Here is a 24,292-nt window from a genome sequence, read left to right on the forward strand (position 1 = left end):
ATATCATTATAATCAAGACACCTTGCATACAACATTTACATCTAATGTGTCTTGGAAATGTTTAATCTGTTTTGAACCATGTTAAATTGTGGAAAAATTATGACAAGAGATGGTAAGTTTAACTGAATAGTACTGTAAACTTTTTGACCTATTGAGGAATGTATCTTGACAATATTTAGCAAAAATAGAGAAAAGAAAGAGATATGTGCCTAAAAACCACACTTGGCTTATACAAGCAAGCAACCCAGAAACCCAAATTAAAGACTTTTTGTGGCTTTTTCAGAGGAAAGACTGGCTGTAATTGTGAACCCAGACTAAAAAGAAAAGTAAAACAAAGATTTTTACACATTATCTTCACAGTGAGCCAGATCAAGGCTTTAACAGCAGGTTCAACAGACCCACATGTATTGAAAATCAAATGGATTTTCCCATCTGATTTCTCATCCTCTGAATACCCAAAAATGAGAAGTTCTTGAAGGCTTGAGAGCAGCTGAAGTGTTTTAAAACTAAGTTTCTACATTAGGAATGGGCTTGTCCAAGGACCTGCATGTCCTCCTTCCAAGTGGGAAACTGGGAATTGTCCATGGTTTAATTGGCAGTTTACAAATGAACCTTTCCTCAAAATGCTACAGCACTGATGAATGTCCTCATCCAATTTTTAAGGCCAGTAGGAAATGAAGATTCAGAATTATGTTCCATCTCTGCTCATGCTTGGTCTATTTTAAATCTATTTACAGACAAAAATTACCAGAATTAGAATAGTATTTCTATTTTGCAGGATGAAGTGCCTTATTTTCAAAGTTGCTCACAAAAAAGATCTTCAAGTTGACTTTGCAGGAAAATATTGATCTAATCCTTTTCTCACACATCAAATGCCCATAAACTAACTGAAAAAGCTGATGGTAAATCATGATTTTATTATTCCCTTATGAAATCAGGACTGAATAATCAGCCTGGGGATGAGACCTCTGGATGCCTGCCAGACCCATCCCTCTCCTGTGTTAAACATCAAGGTTTTGAAATATCCTTTAACCAACAGGGGCATCAAAGGGAAGAACCTCAGTGTCTGCAACCAGCAAAGAGATTTGGAAGAATAAATGTTGGAAAAGGTCTGATATTGGGGTTTTGTCAATCTTTTGGTTTTGGATAAGGAGACAAACCAGTGAGAATGTATCAGACTGGACATATTTCCTGTACTGAGCAGGAAATGTTTTTTTAAATGACACTTTGGGATTAATTCCACAGTTAATCAGCCTTTAAAGACAATCTGGGATTCCTGGGATTGTTACAGCTGAACAATAGGATGCTGTATCTATAAACCCATTTTCCACTCAGTACCCTACACCTGAGGCTGGCTGTGACCCTTCAGGAATACCTGGGAGAGGTGAATGCTGAATCAGGACTTTACAAGTGCAATGAACAGGGATAAATGGAATTTTTGAGATTCAGCTCTGAGCTGGCAGAGCAAAAGGCAAGGAATATCCCCTATATTTTTGCACTCAAGCTGAACATATAAAGGCTACACTACCATGTTATTAGAACTAATCTTACATTGATTTGAAGATTTCTTCCCAGAGTGTAAGTTACACTCTGTGACCAGAACATTAAAATTTAATGACATCACTGTTCTGTTTCACCTTCACATGTCCCAGTGTCCTAAATGAAGTACATTCTTATTAATAAAATAAATCCACAGGTGGTTGTTTAAAAATCTCAGCAAAGAATGCCTGAGTAAAATCCATTTTCCAATTCACAAAAAAGAATGGAGACAGCCAACATTTTCAAAACAACAGCCCATAAGAAAAGGGTCCTTAATTAGTTTTACAGAGCTCTAGACTTATCCAGCTTTCATCAAGTGAGTGAACCATTAATCCTTGGTACTCCTGTTAACTTGGACAGAATTATATGAAAAATAAGAAACTCTCAATGCAAATTATATCAGATGTGCTTTCTAAATAAAGGTATCAGACCAGACTTTAAACTTGCCTGAAACAGAAAATTTATCCTTATTTACTTAAATATTGCATTGAAGATTATTTAACCCACCGAGCCCAGGATTATAACCAGCTGTTGCTGAAGTTAGAACAAGATTATTGTCCTCAAGAATTCTTCTATAATCTATCAAAAATTCCAGCAATTTCTTCCAATGTGAAATATTTATTTTATTAGGGGCCTTTGTTGAAATTAACTATTTTTCAGCTTTTTCTCACTATTTTACACAATTTTTTTAATCTATTTGAACTGAAACCTTAAGTCTTTCTAGAAAAACTCAGGAGCACCAGCCTAAATTACACAAGTCCTGCCAACCTCCCTGGTTTCACTGAGGTGACTCTTGTGCATTGGGATATTGCTGGATCAGTGTCCAAGTAGTTTGTATTTTATTTCAGGAAAACACAGGAACTTTATTAGGCTTTGTCATGAGAGAGACAGCGAGATTGTCACTGGACCAAATTTTTATTTGTTCTGGAAGACTCAGACCAAGACCTCTAAGGAATACTCTTATTTTTATTTTACCTAGCAGAGTTGTATTGTTAATTTTGGTTTGAGAAGTGAGGCTTACCGGGCTCATGTAAACTCCTTGGTGCACATCTCCAAACTGTCCTTCCCCAATGCAGCGCCCCAGCTCAATCCTCTCCCTTTGAATTTCATAATCTCTGGCTACAAGAATATAATGCACTTGAAATATTAAGTTTCTGCTGAAGGGCAAGGAAATAATCCACAAGACACAAAACTCAAAGTAAGTCACTCAAATGTCTCACATATGAAAAACTAAGATTAACACTTGCTGCACACCAACCTATAGAGATGCTGCACACACACAGTGGAGACCTCTCAAACCTCTCAGTTTGAACCAAAGCAACAGGAAAAGAACTGTGAGATTGTTAAATTAATTACCATGCACTTATTTCAGTGCAATAAACATAATTAAATCCTTTTTAATTACAGCTGGTGAAAGACAAAGCACACAAACAGTTTAAGGCAACACCAATGATGTTAAACTCAGCACACATCCCTTTGGCTGTTTAAGAGGACTCCACCATGTGCTGGTTTAGATTTTGGAACCATCAAAAAAGCCCAGAGAACTTTTAAAGAGGTAACTGCAAGAAAAAAATACAGGAACAAGAGCATGGCAAATAAAGACAAAATGAAAGAGTGAAATTTTGAGAGCACTACACCTCTGCCAGTGTGTAACTGAAGTAAAATTGAGATGTTTGGTGGCCTTATGCAATTTTGTTAATGTCACAGTTTAATAGGCTGAGAATATTACTGATAAAAATGGCTCAGCACTTCAGCAAAACATGTAATCAATTGCAATTGAATGATTTCATTTGCAATTTAATTTCTAGCAGACATGGAAAAATATTTCAGGAATAGCAGAAAAGCATGCATAGTATATGTTTTCACCTCTACTTGTATTATTCAGAGAAAAAATTACAACCAACCAGCTTAGAACTTCATAACCTTGACTTTGACATAATTAACACTACAGAAGTAATGTCATGTAGAGCTGGCTAACAAGGTGACAAATGCCTTTTTCATCTCTTTTTTTAAGTACTGCGTTTTCCTCTTTAAAATCCCAAAGCTAACTGGTTTAACTATAAATAAATAATGTTTATTAAATGAAAGTGAAGAGGAAGCTTTAAAATTCCACATCATTCCAAACTGCAAGCATACAGGGATGGGTAAAGGGTCTCCTGTTACCTTCATCTATTCCATAGCTTTCTGCAGTGCAATTAAGAGAAAAATCAAATGCTTACTTAGAGAGAGCTTCTTAAAATCAAAACAGGACAAACATTTTTCAACATAAAAAAAAGAAGAAATATACTGATGCAATTTAAAGTTTACATTAGCAGAAGTCACAGGCCTATTCTTGTGATCTTTACTGACTCAGTCCTTTGAGAGCTGAACACTTGAGTCCCCTTCAATCCAGCAAAGCACTTAATGAATTTCCCTCCACAGCCCATCTCATGGGTTTTGCATTGAAGCCATCTTCAAGTGTTCAGCACATCCAGGGCTGGGCCCACAAGTAATTACTGCCATGAGAATTTAAATAAAAACGTTGGGGGGGGAGGGGGAATAAATTACACAAAGTTAATCTGTTAACAAAAATAAAGGATATCATTTATCAGTATGTTTTGATCCTGAAACTATGTTAATACAGTATGTTGTCACTTAACTGCAAGACATTAAAAATGCTCAGTTTATTTCTGGAAAACATATATTCTTGCTTTTCAAATACTAATGTTCAAATATATATATATATATGTTTTGCAAAACATATATTCTTGCTTTTCAAAGGTTTTCCACAGCTATGGAAACAATGCTGTGAGCACTGAAGTGATCATGAAACATTCTGCCCCATGGTGAGCTCAGAAATCCACCCAAGCTCATGGTCCTTCAGCAGAATGTGGCCCCAGCTCAGCACCATCCTCTCCTCTCACACTGACCAAACCTGATGTTTTTGGCAGGATTCTGCACCAATGGATTGTCTGCTTCCAGAGAAATCCTTGGTTGCCCAAATGCAACTGGAATTTCCCAGATGCAGCTTTTAAAATCAGAATATTGAACTTTCATGTTAAATGAATTGGCCTTGACAGTTTAGGATTATATCATAATTCAAACAGGCTGTAACACAAAATCCTTGTGGTGGCGGCAGCACCACTGTTTTTACTTCAAAGATGAAGATCAGCAGAACTCTGAATTTCTATTTTAGTTCTTGCAGTCTTTCATCTTTAACAAAATTGCATGTGCTACAGTTGAGTGTTCCTTTCTCATGGAACTGGAGAGCAGCAAATCTGTCACATAGCAAGGTGAGATACTGACAGACAGCAATCCACAGAGCTTGCCACACTGTTTGCTCTCATCACAGAGACCTTATCCAATCTTTAAGTGTTATGTTCAGCATCACAATCAAAAAAAAAAAATCCCCATTTTGAGACAAAAGAAAGAATTTCACTGTGAAATCACAGATAGCAGGAAAGCAGAACATTTTCTTTGCACATGTAATAAATAAGGCTGAAATATTTTAGTTCCTGCTAAACCAAGGAAGCTTTTGGATAGGAAATTTCCCAAGTTAACCATGGCACTTACTTGAGGGCATTGTGTAAGTGTCTTCTTCATCTATAATCTCTGCATAGTCATCAGTCTCTGCAAAGGGAGGAATTGAAGAGTTTCGGGAAAAGCAGATGAAAACAATTCCAGAACAATTCCAATGTATCAAGGCTGGTATGTCCCAAACCCCAAGCTCAGCATTGCTGGGTCACATTTAATACAGCATGACTAAAACTTGCTCATGCATAATTCATGATATGATAATGACCTCAGTGCCAACTGCATTACATCACAGAGATGCACTCAACAAAGAAGAAAAGGAAGATTCGTTTGTACTCAAAAAAGTTCAAGTTTTGCAATTGGGACCCATTTAAACTGTTGATTTTAAATCTTTTTAACAGCAAATTCCATTGCAGTCAAGAGAAAAAATTATGAATGACTTAAATTGGTTTACCTTCAATAAAGTGTGAATAACAGTTTGCTATGTTTTATGACAAACAGGCAGAAGACACCAATGATGTTCCAGGGCAGCTTCCCCCTACTGTCAGTGTGGCCAGCTGAGTTATTTACCACACAATCTTCTAGAGCACAAAGACCTTTTTAAACCACACTCTCTTCCTCATTTTTCTTACAATTTTCCTTGTTTAGTAGAAATTTACCACTAGTTTTGCTGTCAAGATTCAAGACTTCATGGACATCAGGTTTTGGAAACAACTTCCCAAAATTTTCAGAAAAATGACAGCGCACTTCTTCCTCTGTTAAAAAATTGCAACTTTTATATCATCTGTTCTCAAAATAGTTTAAATGGTGTCAAGTCATATCAGAAGGTCCTTCCCTTGCCCTAAAGAACTTCCAGTGTGTGGAGGCCATTTCCTCCAGGGTCAGATCAATTCTTCCAGGGGTTTTAAAGCCAGTCCACTACAGTGGGCTCATTTTTTTACTTCAAGGCTGTCAAATTTTACTCACCAACTTTAAACACAAAGACAGGTTCTCAAAACTGAGTAATTTCCAAACCCACTGTGCAGTTTTTGTGGTTGATTTCAGGTGATCACACACACTGGAAAGCCTCTGGAAGTGATGATTTCCTCCCCCTTTTCCCCCATCTGCCCTGGAGCACATGGATACATCCCTACAGCTCCCTGGCATCATTTCCAGAGCCATGGCTTGGACTGGGACAAAGCCACAGTGAGTGGGAAGAAGGATGGGATGGACCCTGAGCTGAAAGCAGCCCTGAAACCAGAGCAAGGCTCATCAATAGTTCACACACAGACAAGCAAGAGGCTCAGTTTTCAGGCAAACTGAATATTCCACAATTAGGAAAGTACAGGTTGCCTACAACCTTTGAAGTTCAACACACTTCAGGGAGTAAGTGTAACTTGTGATCCTAGTTTCTTACTATTTAAATAAAATTCAAGCTCTTTTTTTCTTTTGAACTCCTGTAGGAATACACCAGGTAAAAGCAGAATTGGGAAATTCCATGTAATTTTAAATTTTGTCAGGCAATTTCTATTTGGGACATAGCAAAACACAGTCACCTAATGAAAATGCAATAAATTCTAATGACCCTGCACAATTCTGAACAGGCAGGACACTCCAGAAGCACTTATCTATTTCTTGGTATTTTATTTTCTTCCCTACACTATAAGCTAATGTTTTTTGTAAAAATAAGCCTCAGTTTCATTAAAAAAAAAAAGCTTAAAAAAACCAATCCCCAACATGATGGAGATAAATCACTCTGTTTCCCTCCAATATTGTGATAGGATTTTGTTGAAGATATCAGAAAGTTCTTTATGTTAGAAAATTGACTGGATGAAAAATATTGTAAACACATCTAAGAAAAATTTTTGAAGCCTGGAAACCAAACTGGTGCCACTTTACTGGTACCACTTAAAGGACCCCAAACACCTTTCACACTAGGTTACAGAATAGTGCTTTCAGAATGTGATCAATGGCAGGGCTTGTTCATCTCTCTAATTTAAACTAATGAGTTAATTCATACTAAAAGCATTCTCAGAGCAGCACAGAGCACTTTACATGCTTTTGATACATTGCCCAAAACCATCATGAAGCCAGAAGTCTTCATAATCAATCCAAATAAATTAAATGTACACAATTAACTACACAAATATTTCTTGTTCCACATTTAATAATCTGGAGAGAAATATATAAAAAAATAATTCCTATGTATGTCTGGCATTGGTTTTGGGAATTAGAGGAAAATTCAGTCCAGGCATCAACACTGATGTGCTCTAGGTGGTGTGGAACAAAGAGAACTGACCTCCTCACAGAGGGGCTTGGGCCCAGTATTAATGACAGACTGAGAATGTCCCCAAATCTGCCAGAACTGTGTCTGCTAAGAGATATTCCAGAACCTACACTGAGCCTAAAGCAAAGCTGAGCTGGGCAGGGCTCTCCAGGCTGCTCCACAAAGGAGGATGTGTTACAGCACCCTCAAGAGCTGAACACATTCAGGGATTCCAGATGTCCTTGGTAAGTCCAAAAAAACTCAGATTTAATATGAGGGCTCATCATGCTGCCTTCCTGCACTTTTTAAACCCAGCAGCATCCCTTGATATGATTCCTGGAGATGGCAAAATGAACAAGTTGCTTCCAGGTAAAGGTAGTGGTGGTCACTCACATGAATGAGCCAATCTGAGCTTCACTAAATCTGAATTCATTTATTAAATGTAGGGAGAAACATCCCAGGGTATTAAATCCATAACAGTTAATCCATGACCTTAGGCACACGTTTGAACTTCCCATTTTCATAACTTTTCCCATTTATCAGAGCCTGTAATTTATAGAAGAAGATAAGTTTCAATAAAAGCTATGTAGGGGTAGTATATGAAATATGATTTTTAAATTTATGACAGAAAAAAATGTCCATTTGATGTTTAAGAAAAGGAAGAAAATTGTGTGGTATTATCTTTAGCTTATATCTGAAGGGAAGGAGATGAAAAGTTAATACACCCCCTTCACATTTTACTGAAAGGAAGGTCACAAGATGTGATCTCTATTTCCTCTTATCACCCTCCTTTGCATATTGCTTTTATGCCCTTTTAGTGCCTCCTACTTAGAAGAATAAAGGTACACACACTATCAGTAGCAGCAGTTTGATTCTTTCCCAACATCAGATGGAATCCTTTAGAAAAATAGCCAAAATTCTCTTTTTAAAAAACCAAACCTCAACTTCTTTTCAGAAGAAAAAAGATTTTAAAAGTCTGCAAAAGTTAAATATTTTGTAGTAAGTTTCAAAATTTTTAAAAGGAAACCCCAAACATTAAAATCTGTCTCTAAAATTATAAGTTTGAATAGCTGAAACCTGGTTAATATTCATGTATTCAATCTGCATTAATCTATCTTGTACAGCTTCTTTTAATGCAAGGAGCACTTTGATGCCTTTAAAGCATTACTCAGTCGACTCATTTCTCAGGTGTTACATCCACTGATCTCACCCACTGACCAAATTAATGATAATGTAACCATTTCAATCAAACTGGACACTTACAAACCTCTAAACCTTCTTTGCATCATGCCACAAGTCTCATTGCAAACACATGCACCACCACATCTCTGAGTGTTTGAAACAGAATTTTTCCTTTTCCAATTCCAGTTTAGCAAGAAGCATTAGTTGTACAGCCTGTAAAGTACAGTATTTATCAGCTAATACCCAAAGCAGACCACTTTTGAACACTAAAAGCTGTATAAAATGTATTACTGAAATGTGCATTAAGTGGTATATGGAGATAAGAGTTGCATATTGCACGTTAGTAACACACAGACTAGAAAACATATTACCGTCCCCACTAATTTCATCTGCAGATCCAGGTGGCATGCAAGGAGAGAGAAAAAAGAGGGGGAGAGAGAGAGGGGACAGAGAAGGGGGAGGGGAAAATATACTATTAAATTCATGAGTAATCCAAAAGTATTCAGACTGTAGTTATCTTATATACCTGACTCAAGAGAAACCAGAAAAGCAGCAGAATTTAAGACTTCTCACCTAAAACCCAAGGGACAGAGATAAGCTCTAAGAAGCTTTCATGATGAAACAGAGTTAATGACTTTCAAACACAAAGGTACACAAAAAATAAATTTGGAAGTGGAAGTAGTTCTTTTAATGCATTGTTAAAAATAGTCAATTTCTGGGTTTATTCAATACTTAAAAGCAGTTCTCCTATAGCCAGATGAGTCGGCTCAATTTGACTCTGCACATACATTGAGGACTTTGGAAAAGCAGAGCTGGTGTTTACCCTTCCAGGAGAAATGCACTCCTGAGCTATCACCAAGACATGAGTGAGAAATGAAACCATCTAAGTTTCAATGACACAGAGCATTGTGCACTTGTACAAGGCTGAAATTTGAACGAGTGGCAAAGAGAGCAACTCTACAGGGAAGATTTCAAACAAACACCAGATTCCACGTGTACTGCAGCAGCCCTACTGCACACCAAACCCCACAGCACAAGCTAAGGCAAATATTTTAGACAGTTTCTATAGATAACAGGAAATTCTTCTTACCCCTAATAAAGCCAAACTGGTCTAGATCAGTGCTGGACCAGTACGCAGCCAAAAGCATCGCTGTAGTCCGTGTTTAATTCAAAGTGATCTCAGCTGATGCTTATTGTTGCTATTCTGTTTCATCCATAAGCATGCTGTGTCAGGGGTCCAAGAATGAAGTCAAAATATATTTACCAAAAAAAAAGATGGCAGTCAAGGGCTGCATGACTGTATAAATAAAATAATTTAATATGTTTCTCATTGTAGTATATGATGCTCGAAAACACGCTCCCCATAAAAACGGGGACCAGCAAGCTGCACGAAAATCCAATTCAACAGCAGGAAAAGGTAACGAAATTATTCTTGGAACTCTGTTTACCTGAGGCTAAAGTAGTTTACAAACAGTAACTGAGTTAGTAAATTCAGCTTTTGGGTTAATAAGGCAGCCTAGACAAAGAGCAGAGCAGTACCCTTGGGCGGCGACTCATGGGCACAGAAGACGAAAGGCAGAAAGCGTCTAGCTTTCTTTACTTTATGCTGACAGTGATTGACTCCTTTACAAAGAGGCAAGAAAAGGAAAGAGAAAGAAAAAAAACAGAAACAAATTATTTGGAAATAAAAGAAAAGAGACTGGAGAGAACATCTACAACGAATGAAACATAAAAGTAAAGGTTTACATTAAAATTCTGTATACCCAAATGAAAATACAAATGTCTCTGAAACTCTAAAGCATTTTTAGTGTTTTCCTTCAAATTCCTTTCTACAGTAATTCATATTTCAGTTTTTAGAAGTAAGACTAGAACCCATTAAAAAGTCAGATTATGCCAGCTATGTACACCATTCATTAGCAATACAAAGAACATTTATCCCAGAAGCACAACCTGCTTTTCCAAGTTTGCCATCTAAGTTCTGTCAGACTTGTGTGACAGCTATATTCCAGCTAAAGTGGCAGCCACCAGACTTAAACATGTATGTATTGACTCTCTGAACCCTTAAAACAACACAGAAGGAGTGTTTAACACACCAGGGTTACACAGAACAAGGGAAAACATTCCCTGTCTCCTGAAATACAGCACTGACAGATTTCATGATCTCAAATCTGCCACCAGAGTCTCATTCCCAGTGCAGACCTGCCCTGCCAATTGATATTCCAGCTCTGGGTGAACAGCCCATGGCACCCTCACTACCTCCTTTCCCAGTCACCCCTCTGCATGTTTTAGCAAAGTGCTTATCAGGACAAGGGAAATTTTGGAGTAGGAAAAAATACAAAGAAGCCACACAAGGTGAGAAAGAAGGACACAAGATGACACACAGCACCTGAGGATACCTGCTCCTTTTATTTCTCTTGTTACCTGCTTGCTCATCTCTGCTTTCCCCTTTTTCCTCTCTCTAAGGAATTATGAGAAGTGGTTTAAAAAGCCAATTAAATAAAAAACCTGCATCTTGGGGCTGGTAGCTCTTCACAGCCAAAACTCAGGAGTGAGGTGCAGCCACCTGGAGTTACACAGGCTGGGGATGGAGGTGTTAAAAGAGAAGCCCAGTCCCACAGCAGCAGCTACTGGGACAGTGAACCAGTCAGAGGTGGGAGGAGTGCAGGAAGGACAGAAAAGGAAAATTATATTTTAATAAAAGTAACTTCCACAATCAACAAAAAACCACCATCATAAAAACTGCTGGGTGACTGAGCAAACAGGAATCATTAATCTAGTGGGAAAATGCACATATCAGAGAGAAAGACAGAACATTAATCAGATTCAATGCTAAAAACTAAAAGAGGTGCAAGGAGAGGGGAAAATTCTTGACTAAGTCAGTGTATCAGAATTTCCATTTGTCTTGGGTTAAGCTAATTTAAAGGGGAACACTCTGAGTTCTCCCCCTTGATACTCCTAAGGGACTTCTCTTCCTAACATCACATGGCAGACAATTTTCAGCAGTGTCATTCTAGCACAAACCTCAGGTAACACTCATAGAAAGCTTCAGACACTAGGAAAGAAAAGGAAAAAATACTGCAGCTGGTTTAAGCAACCACTGAAAGGGTGTTGACATGAGAATGAGGGAACCCAACACTCTGTGCTGAAAGAGAAGAGCAGGTATAGAGTCACTGCAGGCAATGCAAGCTCCAAAGGGAGATGCTTCAACTCCTGACCTGCCTGCTCAGGCTCCAGAGCTAATTTAAGCCTTAAGTGCTGAAATGCTGCTCACCCTAACACTGAGAGGTGGGAGGCACAAGCTGCTGAAACCTGAGCAAACCTATTTCAAATGAGGGCACATTGCAAAGGTAAAAGTGTTTTTAATTCATGTGCATGCCCTGATGCCCTGTGATGGTCCAATTCTGCCCTTGCATTTCAAACTCTGCCTTTATGATTTACTGTCAACAATTTGTGTTTGTTCAGCTGTTCTGCCACAACTTTGCTTTGTCTTAAACTTACCACATCTGCAAGTCTAGCTACAAAAGGAAGTTGATTCTAATGAGTTGATTTAAAATTTTAAAAAATAGAAGTTCTAACACTTTCCCAGGAGTCCAGAGAATACCATAATGAAATGAATACAACTTAGAAGGATTTCCAGCATTCCACAGCAGCTTCCAGCCAGGATATCACTGGTGCTCAAGAATGCTGCTGAGAACTGCACAGGACTTCTTTATTTATTTAGTTCCTCTACACAGCATTCACTAAAATTACTGTGAAAAAAAAAAAATTAAAAGGCAAAAATAAGGAAAAAAATCACTTGCTGTGCAATAACTATGTTAGAAAGAAAGAGGCCAGGTTTTTACTGCTCTTTCTGTACAGGGCAGTTACTACTGGAGCTCCTTGTATGGGCAGAGAGCAAATACTGGAAGGCTGAACCTGAAAATATCCCATTCTATTTCACTGTACATTCTTGAACCAGTCTGAGGAAAAACCATGCAACAAAAACCTGTAAAAAGAATAAATCAATTGATTTTTGAGCTTTTGAACACAAATGAGCACTGTGGGGTTGGCACATCAAATATGTTTCTACATGAACAACAAACCCCCAAACCTGCATGGAATATTTCCCCAGTCAGGTACTATTTGCACAGCAGAAGTTCTGCTCAAATCCAATGAGAGGCCCACAGAGGAGGAGCACAGGAGAATAAAAACTTATTAAAACCTTAACCAGCACCACAGGCTGATGGAATCATTGCAGGAACTTCCTGGACACTGATATGGAAGAAATCTCTTCAAATTGTCACCACAATTCATTCTGGTCTTTTTGTGCATGAAAAGAAGCCTTTCAGTCAGTCAGGCTAAAATAGGAAAAGATAACAGCACCAGTCTATTCAACTGTGATGGGAATCTGAAATACTGTAATTTATTAGCATTGAGGGCATTTTCAACTATATTATCTTATTAATCAGTGAAATAGCTGGGTGAGTTAAGAAGCAGCTCCCTCCTCCATGAACCTGGAGACTAATGACTTGCTCAAGGTTTGTAAAATTAATCTGCAGTAAACTTTAAGCTTGAATGTCTCCCAGGGCTGTGACCATATGGCAGATATAAAGCTCTAACAAAGTCTTTATATTCCTCAAATTACTTAATAATTACTTGATTTGAATTTATAACTATGTCATTTATAGCAAGACACTTAGTCTTTCTTTTCAGAAGTGAGCTGTGCAGTGCAACAAAGCTGAGCTGTGATACAGTCCTAAGTGCTCAAGATACAATTTTTCACCTAAAAATTTACTTACACTTCCCAGCTTTGTCCTTTTGGAGTGTCTTGACAAAATGGACATTAAAAACTGCCAATAATTTTTCAATCTCAAGCAAAGGCCACCTTTTTCCCCACCAACTAACTCAAAAGGAGCTAAGAAATACAAGTCCTGCACAAGAAACTCTTTCAGAGCTGGGCACAGGGCAGACCTTCATGTGGAGCACAGGAATTGTGTCACAGAGCCTGCTCTGTGCTCTGCAAGCAGAAGTGATTCAATAACATTGAATTTGTTTTTCCATCCTGTTCACAGCTTTGCTGCTGATCAGCCTCAACCCAGGGCACACAGGTCCTTTCACAAGCCAGCACCTCCTTCATTTAGAGCACTCTGAAGTTCTGTAACACTGACATCAGGGGTTTTTTCCCCCTCTCCTGTTTGTTTTGTTTTCACATTTGGCTTCTCCTCTGTAGGAAACCTCCTGAAAGTCTCTTTTACTCACAAACTATACCATAGAGGTGGTTTTTTTTCCTTCATGATAAAATCTCACTTAAATCAGGCTCACCTCCTTCAAAACAGGGGTTTTTTTCCATTCAAACTGAAATTTCAGCTGAATGCCAGGACTAGACTGGCAGCTCCCTCAAACAGGATCTGCTCCTAAGCAGCAGCTCTCATTTCACTGCCATGATCAGGAGTTAATCACAGTAATTAAAATTTAACATTGTTATGTTACAAATTTGTGATTTTTAAAGCAGAACCTGAAAAGATGCTGAGAAGCTCCTCTTTCAGGATCCTAAAATCCTTCAGCTCCTATACAGATATTTGCTCCAAGAGATCAAATCCTTCATGGGGCATGCTACTGAATATATCTAAACCATGGGATAGAGAGGCAATGGCACAACCAGAATTATTAGAAACTCCTGCCATCATTTCATGATGCACTTAGAGCTGCACCCCTTTGAGTTTAAAATGCTGCCTGTGTTACTGACAGCAGCTGCACCAGCTGGGGAACAGGATAACAAACCAGTTTCTCTTTAATATATTTATTTCCCTCTTAAAGGTTTATGTCCTGGGGTTTGCTACTCAGGTGCCTTGAACACTTTGCTTTATCAGCTGAAACAGGGACTATATTTTCAGAGACCTTTTAATTACCTTCACCAAATAAGCTCATACTAAAGCTGCAAAGCCAGCCCCTCCTTTAAGCAAGACCAACCCTGTGGGACATCCTAAAATCCCCTTCAGACTCATCCCTTGTGCTGGCTACTGCAGGACAGCTCACCTTTCCCTTCCTGTCATCTTCTCACTCACAGCTCCCTCCCCACAAAAACCTCATTTTACAACAGTACCTGAATATCCAAATGCCAGGAGGGACTGCTTGGAATCACAGGGGCCTTTAGGTTGAAAAAGACCCTTAAAATCATCTAATCCAACCATTAACCCAGCAGTGCCAAGAACTTGCCAAGGCTTGGTCAATCCTCTGCCTGTTCAGTGAAACACATGGGCTTGAAATGTCATATTCTGTGGCACTGCATGGAAAGCAGCATTTGAGCTAGGATTAAAAAAATTCATGGATTCTCCAGGGTAAAGGAAGAACAGTGATTAGCCAAGGGATGCAAAAGCATATTTATTCTTCCTAGTCATATTTACATAAGTAAGGAAGGGGCAGAAGAAACCAAAGAACTCTGTGTCAGGAGGAATTTATGTAAAAAGGGAGCAAGCAGCTACTGCTGTACTGATTTCATTTTATGAAAAACTTTTTGTAATATAGACTGGACCAGATAAGTTATTATTTTTGGAAATATGTACATCTGGAAATACAAGATCACCTTACCAAGGCTAATGTTTGCTATTTAAAAACAAACTGCTGGCCAAAGTAAGTTCCTTTGGACTACAGCAGAGCATTTTAATAAGGTGTCTCCAAGCCAAACAGTGGAAATACAGTCAATAAAATTAGAGTTAACTGGTGTGCTGCTTCTTACACATTTGATATATTATTTGCACAGACCAAATAGTTTAACCTTACCATTTCCTGAGTGTACACCCTTGGCTAAGCAGAGGAAGAAGGAGGTAAAAGCTGCAATTCCCTATTAGCTAAAATAGTCATTGTTTCTGGTGAATCACAGCAACTTCAGCCAAAACATCAGATCACTACCAAAGAAATCTAAAATCCAACTGATTTGGTTTAGCTTATTTACAGGAGTTTATAATCTTACACACACACAAATGTGTTGAGGCATAAAATCACAATACTTTTTAAAAGGAGGGGAATCTGGCAGGCATCTTGGTTACACACAAAGACAGTGCCCACTGCAAGGAACAGAGAATTTGAGGAATCAAGGTAGACAACACCAGAAGAAAGAGAAGCAGCAAGAGGAAAGAAGTTTGTGGTGAAACCTGGTTCAGTGACTCCCAGATCCAGCAATTTGCTGCTTTGGATTCCTGAAACCAACTTCATCCCTCACTAGTTTGAAAGGACCTTTATTTAGAAGAGGAAAAAAAATCAAGAGGATTTACAAACCTTCTATCTTTGTGTGCTTTGGAGTATTGGAGCACTTGGAAAAGACCAAGTTTTCACTTCACTAGACAAGAAATATTCCAAAGTATGTTAGTAAGTACCTAAAAAAGACAAGGTATCTTTCACTAACTGGTTCCTTTTTAAACCTGCAAAACTTTAGACAAATACCTGAACTTCCAAACCACCAAATCATGTTTCACACTGGGTTTGGATATTGCTGGTCTATCCCAGTTGTGGTGGGGAACTCACTGTGAAACTTCCCTTTTGAACTAAGTGTGTTAATACTATAAATGTATATTGTCACAGACACATTTGGTGAAAAATCCTTTCCTTAGGATTTTTTCTCCTGAGAAGCTGAGAGGCCTCAGGAACAAAATGTAACCAATGATTATCTGCAGCTGTGGAATGCAACAGGTGCATCTGGGATTGGTCTCATGTGGTTGTTTCTAATTAATGGCCAATCACAGTCAGCTGGCTTGGACTCTCTGTCCAAGACACAAGCTTTTGTTATTTCCTTCCTTTTCTATTCTTAGCTGGCCTTCTGATGAAATCCTTTCTTCTATTCTTTTAGTATAGTTTTAATATAATATATATCATAAAATAATAAATCAAACCTTCTGAAACATGGAGTCAGATCCTCGTCTCTTCCCTCATCCTAAGACCCCTGTGAACACCATCACAGTATATGACTTTTTATTTTTTTGCTGAATCTCTGTTTTACATTTTTGCTATTTATCTTTAGCATTGGGAGAGCTCTAAACAAATGGGAGCAGTGTCAGTGAAATCAAACAGCAGAGTTAATCCATGATTTAAACCATCAAAGGTGTGGAGCAGGTACAGATGTCACTGAGCTACAAAAACTCATCTGAAACCTCTGTCTCTGAGCCCCTGCAGTGTCAGCAGAGAAAAGCTCCTGTTCTGCACCCCAGAGCAGCAGCCCCTGAGCTGCCTCTGCCCTGGGCCTCGTGCAGAGCTGGTGCCTCCCTTGTCCCCCTGATGGATGGGCTCCATCTGACAACAGCAGGGACACTTCTCCACATCCACACCAAGCACCACTTCATTTATAGCAACCTGATTCCTTGGGGGATTCAAGGGATTCTTACAGAAAGCAGCTTCTGAGAATAACCCCTGTCATGTGGGGTCATCTCAGCAATCTGCCTCTGCTTTACATTTAATATGATGACACACTCAGTGCATTTTAACTAACTTTGGGGAGAAAAACACAACAAAAAAAAAAGTATTCATGTGTTCTGTGTCATTATATTATCAGAAGAACAAACCCTTGAGATTAAATATTAAATGGCTTAAACCATTCCAGCATTTCCAGTGGTTTAAAATGGTATAAAAACCATTAACATGGTATAAAAACAAGCATCAAGCACAATAATTTTATTGTGGAAAGATATGAAACATTCCTACAATACAAAAATAATACCTAATTGGTGTTTTTTGTATTGGCAAGAGTGAGGATGATATTTGCTGCTTTAATTTGATTCCACTGCTCACAGGAGCCACTTTGCAGTGCCCCTGACATTCACCTGAACAAGCAGCTCACCCCCAGCACTGCTCTCATTTCCCTCTCATTCACCTTCATGTGATGCCCTCAATGCCAGAGCTGGGGGTAGTACAAGTCACTTCCTACACTAATTTCAAAATGCTACTTTAAAAAGGAGTGTTTGTGCTCTGAAACACCTAAGAACTTCAGCAGAAGACACTTCAATTTGCAAAGTCAGAGTGACAGCAAGAAAAGATCATGAAGTCAGCATTTATTATTGTTTTTATTATTAAAAGTATAACTAGCATGCTCAGAAAAACTGAAGGAGTGAACATCTGAGGCTGCAGACAGCTTTTTTTGTCCTGAAGATTAGCCTTTTTGAGGGGCAGTGGAATAATTACAAAAGAACACAGCTAATCACTTGAGCCATTTCAACTTTTTTTAACAGCTAAAATGAGCCATACAGGTAAGAATCCAAAGAGAATATGCTGACCATGCTTCATGCTTGCTTGCCAGGCACTGAAGGAAAAAGAGCTGCTGTTTGACTCTGGGAGGCCACAGTAACTGGGGAAGCTCTATTTCTGCAGCTTTATCCTCATTTTAACTCACATCCTCTCCCCTCTTTTCTTGCAGTGTCTATTTGGGTTTCCTATGCCAAGCAGTGAATCTTAAATATATTTTACAAGTGGGTAAGGGTGGGGAAAGGAATCTGAGAAGTAGGAAATTAATCAAATGCCTACATATCTTTCCACCTTTTTGTATGAAATATGCTGGGGTTTTGAGTATTTGCCACTAAGAGCTCACATAAATGTAAAAGTGGGGCTGAAGCCTCCCTCTAAGGGGAGGGAAATCCACTGAGTCACAGCATTGGTTCTTCAAGTTTGTGACCAAATACCAGAAACCTATTGAACCATAATATAATCATAATGTAAATCTTAATAATATATATCATACTATAAATACTTTTTTTGCATTACAATCCCCTTAATAAATATTGTGCATGCTGATTTAGAAATACATTTTCTACTAAGATACTACTAAGATTCAATCCTTCAAAATTATTTAAGATTCTGTAACAGGAACATATTTTCTCTGAAGCATAAAACCTCCATGTTAACTTAGAGAATTCTTAGAAACCTATAAAGAACAGAAATAACATGTATTACCTCACATACCCATCCTTCAATTAACTTGTCATTTTCAACAGCAAAAATTAAATGCTTTTATCTAAACAGCTACAGAAAAACAGCTATTAGGTTTCTCCTTTCTGTAAAGCAATGATTAATATTTAATTGCCTATTTTCCCTTTTCAAAGCTGCTCCCTCACAATTAGCACATACTCAGGTAATTTCAGTTCTAGCCAAGACATTCTACTTCATCCCAAAGTTAAGTGGAAATTCTGACAAGCTTTGAAGTAACTGCACAGATGTGGCTGTTGCATAAAAGTTTCTCTTTAGAGCAGAGCTCCAGTCTGGGGCAGTCAGCAGCCCTGGAAAAGCTGCCTGCACCTCTGCCAGCTCCAGAAATAAATTCAGCTGCTGGCTTTGGATTAGCCTTACCTGACACAGAGACTGTGTGAGACCTCACTCCTTGCTTCTCATTGTTGGCCAGCCTGGAAAACAGAAGTTGGAAGTGCTGAATGCTGGACATGCTTCACAAGCACTGGGAGCTCATCCCAACAGGCACCTACTGTAATTAGCAGGGCTGAGCCACCTCCCCAGGCACAGGATGAGCAGGGGGAGAAGGCAGGGAGGAATCTACCACTGCATCCTGTCTGGGGGAGTGAGAGTGGCTTTTCAGCAGCACAACGAGTCACAGAAACCTGGGGAGTTGGGAGGAAACCACAAAAGCCAAACTTTGCACACTTTTAAGATGTGTGTAACCTGACTGTGCTTATACTTTCTGTGTGATCTGTGGGAAATGGAGTATGAATTGAGTTTCTGTCTGTAAAAAGACTTATCCTGTACTATTTGGAATTAATTTACATGTCAAACATAGAAAACCAATTGCATTTAAATGCAGTTATTTATAAATAAACAGTGCAAACTGTTTAGCATCATTCCTATAATTAAATTTACTGATGGATTCAAAAGAAACAGCCTGAACCCCAGTCAAGTTTTTTCCAAAACATCCTCCTTTTGTTATTGTCAAATATGGGATGCATTAGGTACTTTTGTTCTCTGATTTTCTTTCTGGTATCTTTGTAGTTAAATACTACTGTGAGCTTTTTATGCCCTACCTGCTATTTGTCCTGGAATCCAAGAGCAACAATAAAAATTATTGTTAGAAAGAAGTTCTAAAAGCATCACTATTTTTCAAAACATTTTAAAAAATATATGAGAAAAGAAAGCACAAAACTTACTTTGGTATGGATGGTAAAGCTCTTTCACCTTCTGTATAAACAAGAAGAAAACAGGATTAAAGCTTTTGCACGTTTTCAAATAACCTCTCTCAAAGTGAAATATATACATGCCTGAAACAATAATCATCAGAATCTCTCAGGGAAACTGAGAGAGCTCAAAGAATGTTCTATACATATATAAACAGCAGCATTATCAACAACTCCTTCTACCCACTCACACAGACCTTTAGGCAAACTCTCATCTGAGGAAACAACGTACACAGAATATAAAAGCTGGTTTTATTCTTAACAAATAACTCCAATAAATCACTTGCAGAAGGTGTGACATTATCTCATCTCTCTGGTAAGAAATGCTTTTCTTTTATCTCCAAGATGTCCTAAGTTCTAACATATAAATAAAACAATTCAATCCAACTTGGATTTCCAAGTAAGACAACTGAAATAAATCATTAAAGCACATATTATCATATTGATTTCACACTGGCTTGAGACTATATATACAATAATAATGTTTTGTGCCAGAGAGTAAGTCAGCTTTTTGTACACTACATGCAAATCCTTGCCAGTCTTTCTTTGAAAATGGTAATGTGTGTGAGACCTTGGATGTACCTATTCAAAGGGTTTTTTCCTTTAGGATTTGATGAAACCCTTGGCATTCTTGTGGGGAAGTTACTAATCCTTTAGCAAAACACCTTTTCAGTAGATTGGAGTATGCAGGGGAGGAGAGAAGAGGGGTAATAAAGTGTGTTTTACTCTCTAAATCAATGTAGCTCTGATAAAGTGACCTGAGAGAACAGCCACACTTGCAGAAAATGATGATGTACACTTTTCAACAAAACAATGTAAATTCTGATTTGTTTTTCTCCCATGTTATAATTTCCAGGAATTACAGGTGTGAACAACAGTCTCACCTTTATGTATTAAGGGACTGGTGAAATGCCTGGTACCCCAGAACCACACTCAACATAGCAAAATACACTATTTTGGTTCATTTTTTCTGCTGTCTACAGGTAGAAAAGCATCATTTGGCTCAGCAACATCAGTCTCTTTTGATCTGTCTGTTGGAGGGTGTTGAAAAAGAAGTTGCAGAAAAGAAGGGAAACCAGAAGCTGCAATTTCAAAGCCCTGGAGCAGCTCAGCAAGGTGACAAGAACAAGTACCTGGAACTGGGGGGCAGAGGGAGGACAGTAAGATTATATGAGCAGGTGGGAGATAAAGGTACTGTGATATGTTAGGGTAAGTGATACCTTTTGGGAAGGAAACAAAAGGCACAGATCCTCAGAGATAGTGTGGAGGAACAAATATGAGACCAATGGTGTGGAGGTGCAGCCTGGCAGTAAAAGACTGGGGCACAGGTACCCAAAAAAGAGAATGCAATGGGCACAAGAAGTTCAACCTGGATGAAACTGGGCTAAAGATACCAAGCTGGAAGGAAAAGGCACAAAAGTTCTGCTCACTGCTATGCAGGCCTCCCCAGGGCTGTAAAGAACACTCAAAAGAGCCTTAATTTTTACATGACACCTACAGCTGTCAGCATTAGTTGTGAAATCATCCTGGGTTCTGCTTTACACCAATTTATGCTGCTGCTGCTGGTTGTTCCAATGCTGCTCTTACACTTGGCAATGGATTTAAGGCTTAGATGGTGCTGATTAATCACACATGTTACTGGTGGAACACACAGTCTTCCTCTGCTTTAAAAGAACTTCACTAAATTGTACAGTTAACCTTATTATTCTGTATTTTTAAATCAAGGTAATGGATGCACAATTAATAAGCAGCTACTCAAAATAATTCTCCTTGCTCTTTAATATGTAGCTCCATTGAATGTTAACTGCATCCTATTCAAACTGCATTCTAAAGATGGAATTTTAATTTCCCCTAAGGCTTCTTTTTGGTAGAGTATCATATTTGGGGACTTCAGAAAGATCAGTGAATGATTTCATTAGACTGGATAGGAATGATTTCATAACATTTGCAGGGCCACAATGCTTTGTATGTTCAAGATGCTGAGATCAGATCAGATCTGACTTTTTCCCTCCTCCAACCTCCTAAGAAAGTGAGAAATACCACAGGTGGCAACTGCTAGTGTGTGCTGAAGTCAAACACTACCTATCAAAGAGGATCTAAAGGAGATAAAGAGAGAATCTGACTTTCCACTGTGGTATTAAATTTCCTTAAAGAAGAGAATCTCATTCTGTTCCCACAAGGCTCCATTCCACCTTCTGAACAGTTTCCTATCAGTGCAAAGTGCAAAGCAAGGGTCATAATAAAATGTAATAAATCATAACAAAACAAAGCCTTGTTTCCATTTTAATAGCAAATCTTTTCTCTGCCCTTTGTGAGATAAGCAGAATGTGAATAGAAATGGTCTTACACAGTGAGTAGCAGTATGATGTAATCAATGAGTTTGAAAAACAAGAAAAGAAGTGAAGGAAAGGTGAAAGAATTGAAGGGAAAGTGAAGGAAAAGTGAAAATTGAAACAGTCTGGAAAACTGTGAGGAAAAGATGAGGATAGACAGAGAAAAGCAGAGACTGACCTAAGTGAAATAAGAATTTTCTTCCAGATCCACTGGGAAATAAAGCAGCACACATGGGTCCACCATATCCAAAACTGTTCCACCTGATCATCCTCCTTCTCACTGGCCCCTGCTGAATTCCACAGGACATAAGTGGCTTTGTGCTCATTTGCATCAGAGCAAGAGATCTGGACCCTCTGGAGCTGGGAGATGTGGACAAGGCAGGCTCAGCCCTGGGAAGAAGGAAGGAGCACCCAGAACTGCCTGGAAGCCACAGCCTGGTGCCTGCAGCACACACCCCACTTGTGTGCTGGAGACATGTGTCAAGTGCAGGGCTGTAAATGGACAGGGGAAGCTGGAAAAGCCAGTAGCTGTTTAAAAAAAAAATACACAAAGGAATCCAAGCATCAAAAAACCCTCATACACTATTATGTAGTACCAGAGGTGCACAGGGGTTGTAGTACTAGAGGGTTGGAACAGATGATTTTTAAAGGTATCAGCAAACCTGAACTATTGTGTGATTTTTCCATGATTCTAGGCCTCCTCCATCACTGGATATAATTAAAGAAAAAACTAATCAGCATGGAACTCCTGATCCTGCAGACGCCCACAGGCTCTGGATACAAACTGCTCACTTCAGGCTCATCCTTTTACAGTTTATATCCCAAATAAAATAGCAAATATTCATTAGTACCCCTGCAGGTCTGAAGTCAAAATTTCTTACTAACAGCATCCCAGTTAAGGCATATGTTGTTTTTCACAAGTTGAAACCCACAACATTTTTGCCCAATTCTGTATTTTTTAAAGAAATGGGATATGCATGGCTCTGCTGGGCTTTCCACTGGACTGTCCAGGTCTGAGCAGAGCTCCATGCTGGACACAGCAGAACCCAGGCAGCTCCAGTGCTCCCAGCCTGGGGGAATGGAAATTGTCCTCACCTGCCTGAAATTATTGTGAAAGCAAAATCAGTGAGGGGCCAAACTACAGAGGTAACAGTATCCTAAAAATGGGAACACATTACCAAGACATTAAAATGAAAACCATGCCCAGGGTAAATCTGGGTGAAAACAAAAAGCACTTAAGTGGAGAACTTCAACTATTTCGATCTGGTGTTTTTGAACACTTCCCTGGGCAGCTTGTCCCAGTGCCTAACCACCCTTTTGGGGAAGAAATTTTCCCAACATCCAATTTAAGCCTTCCCTGGAGCAACTTGGGACTGTTTGCTCATGTCTGTAACTTGTTACTTGGGAGAAGAGACCAACCCTCATCTGGCCACAACTTCCTTTCAAGTGGTTGTAGAGAGTGATAAACACCCCACAATCTAAAAGCTGATAATCAGTTCAACTTTTAATGAAATTTTTCATTTGTGCTCTTGGCCTGTAAGAGGTAAGTGTGATAATGGAAATACACATATTAAGTGTAACATTTCCACATGGTTCCATCTATTGTAGATCTAAATATTTATGAAAAATAAACTGAATGGAAAAATGCCAAATACTGTCCAGGTCTTAAACATCACCAAGTGCTCTCCCCAAATTAAGAACTGGATCATTAATGGATACCATGACAGATATCACAAAACCAGGCTCAGTTAGTAATCAAGAAGGACAATTTATGAGGACACTTGCAATAAATGTAAATTTACAACAAAGAAGGATGGGAAAGCTCAAAAGGGGGATCAAACACATCTGAGGGATCAAGAGTTGCTCCATGATTTTTTTCTGATGTGTTTTACACAATCAAAGCTCACTGTGGAGGGACTTGGGAATGCCGATCATGATGGGGACAGCTCTCCTATGAAATGTTTAATGAATATGTTGGGTATTGCTATGAACTTCAAAAAAAGAAACCTCAGACAAAAGAAACCCAGAATTTATTCTAACTAGAGGGGTTTTCTTCATGTATGCATTAAGAGGAGTGTTCCCAAAGTGCTACCTGATGTTCCTGTTCAATCACTGCTCATTTGCTCCGAGTTAAAATTCTGTGTTATAAGAATAGCACACAAATAAACACCCTGCATCAGAAGCATTGATTTATCCTGCATTCACACCTACCAGAAACCTCAGTTAAAACCTCAGTTTTCTGTGCAGGGCACAGGAAAATCAGAGATATTGCCCCTCAGAGAGCTCAGTCAGCCTAGAAGACGTAGCAGATACTGCTAAGGAAGTCAGGTAGGAGCAAGACAGGA

At 38.8% G+C, this 24,292-nt stretch overlaps 1 protein-coding gene across 8 annotated transcripts in view; it reads right to left on the reverse strand.

The window, feature by feature from the left end:
• Positions 1 to 24,292, reverse strand: part of PTK2 (protein tyrosine kinase 2) — a 189,396-nt gene that overhangs the window by 36,059 nt on the left and 129,045 nt on the right. For 3 of the 8 annotated variants that reach the window (XM_077189424.1, XM_077189423.1, XM_077189389.1), the window contains 7 exons: positions 19,588 to 19,618; positions 18,785 to 18,837; positions 10,019 to 10,102; positions 8,851 to 8,868; positions 5,092 to 5,148; positions 3,703 to 3,723; positions 2,561 to 2,658 (listed from right to left, as the gene is read on the reverse strand). In XM_077189424.1, the coding sequence (XP_077045539.1) occupies positions 2,561 to 2,658; positions 3,703 to 3,723; positions 5,092 to 5,148; positions 8,851 to 8,868; positions 10,019 to 10,102; positions 18,785 to 18,837; positions 19,588 to 19,618 (362 nt within the window). The remainder of the gene's footprint in view (positions 1 to 2,560; positions 2,659 to 3,702; positions 3,724 to 5,091; positions 5,149 to 8,850; positions 8,869 to 10,018; positions 10,103 to 18,784; positions 18,838 to 19,587; positions 19,619 to 24,292) is intronic. The other 5 variants (XM_077189394.1, XM_054650410.2, XM_077189408.1 and 2 more) reach the window with 5 other exon arrangements.

Source organism: Agelaius phoeniceus, chromosome 1, assembly GCF_051311805.1.
Source record: "Agelaius phoeniceus isolate bAgePho1 chromosome 1, bAgePho1.hap1, whole genome shotgun sequence".
NCBI classification, from domain to species: domain Eukaryota; kingdom Metazoa; phylum Chordata; class Aves; order Passeriformes; family Icteridae; genus Agelaius; species Agelaius phoeniceus.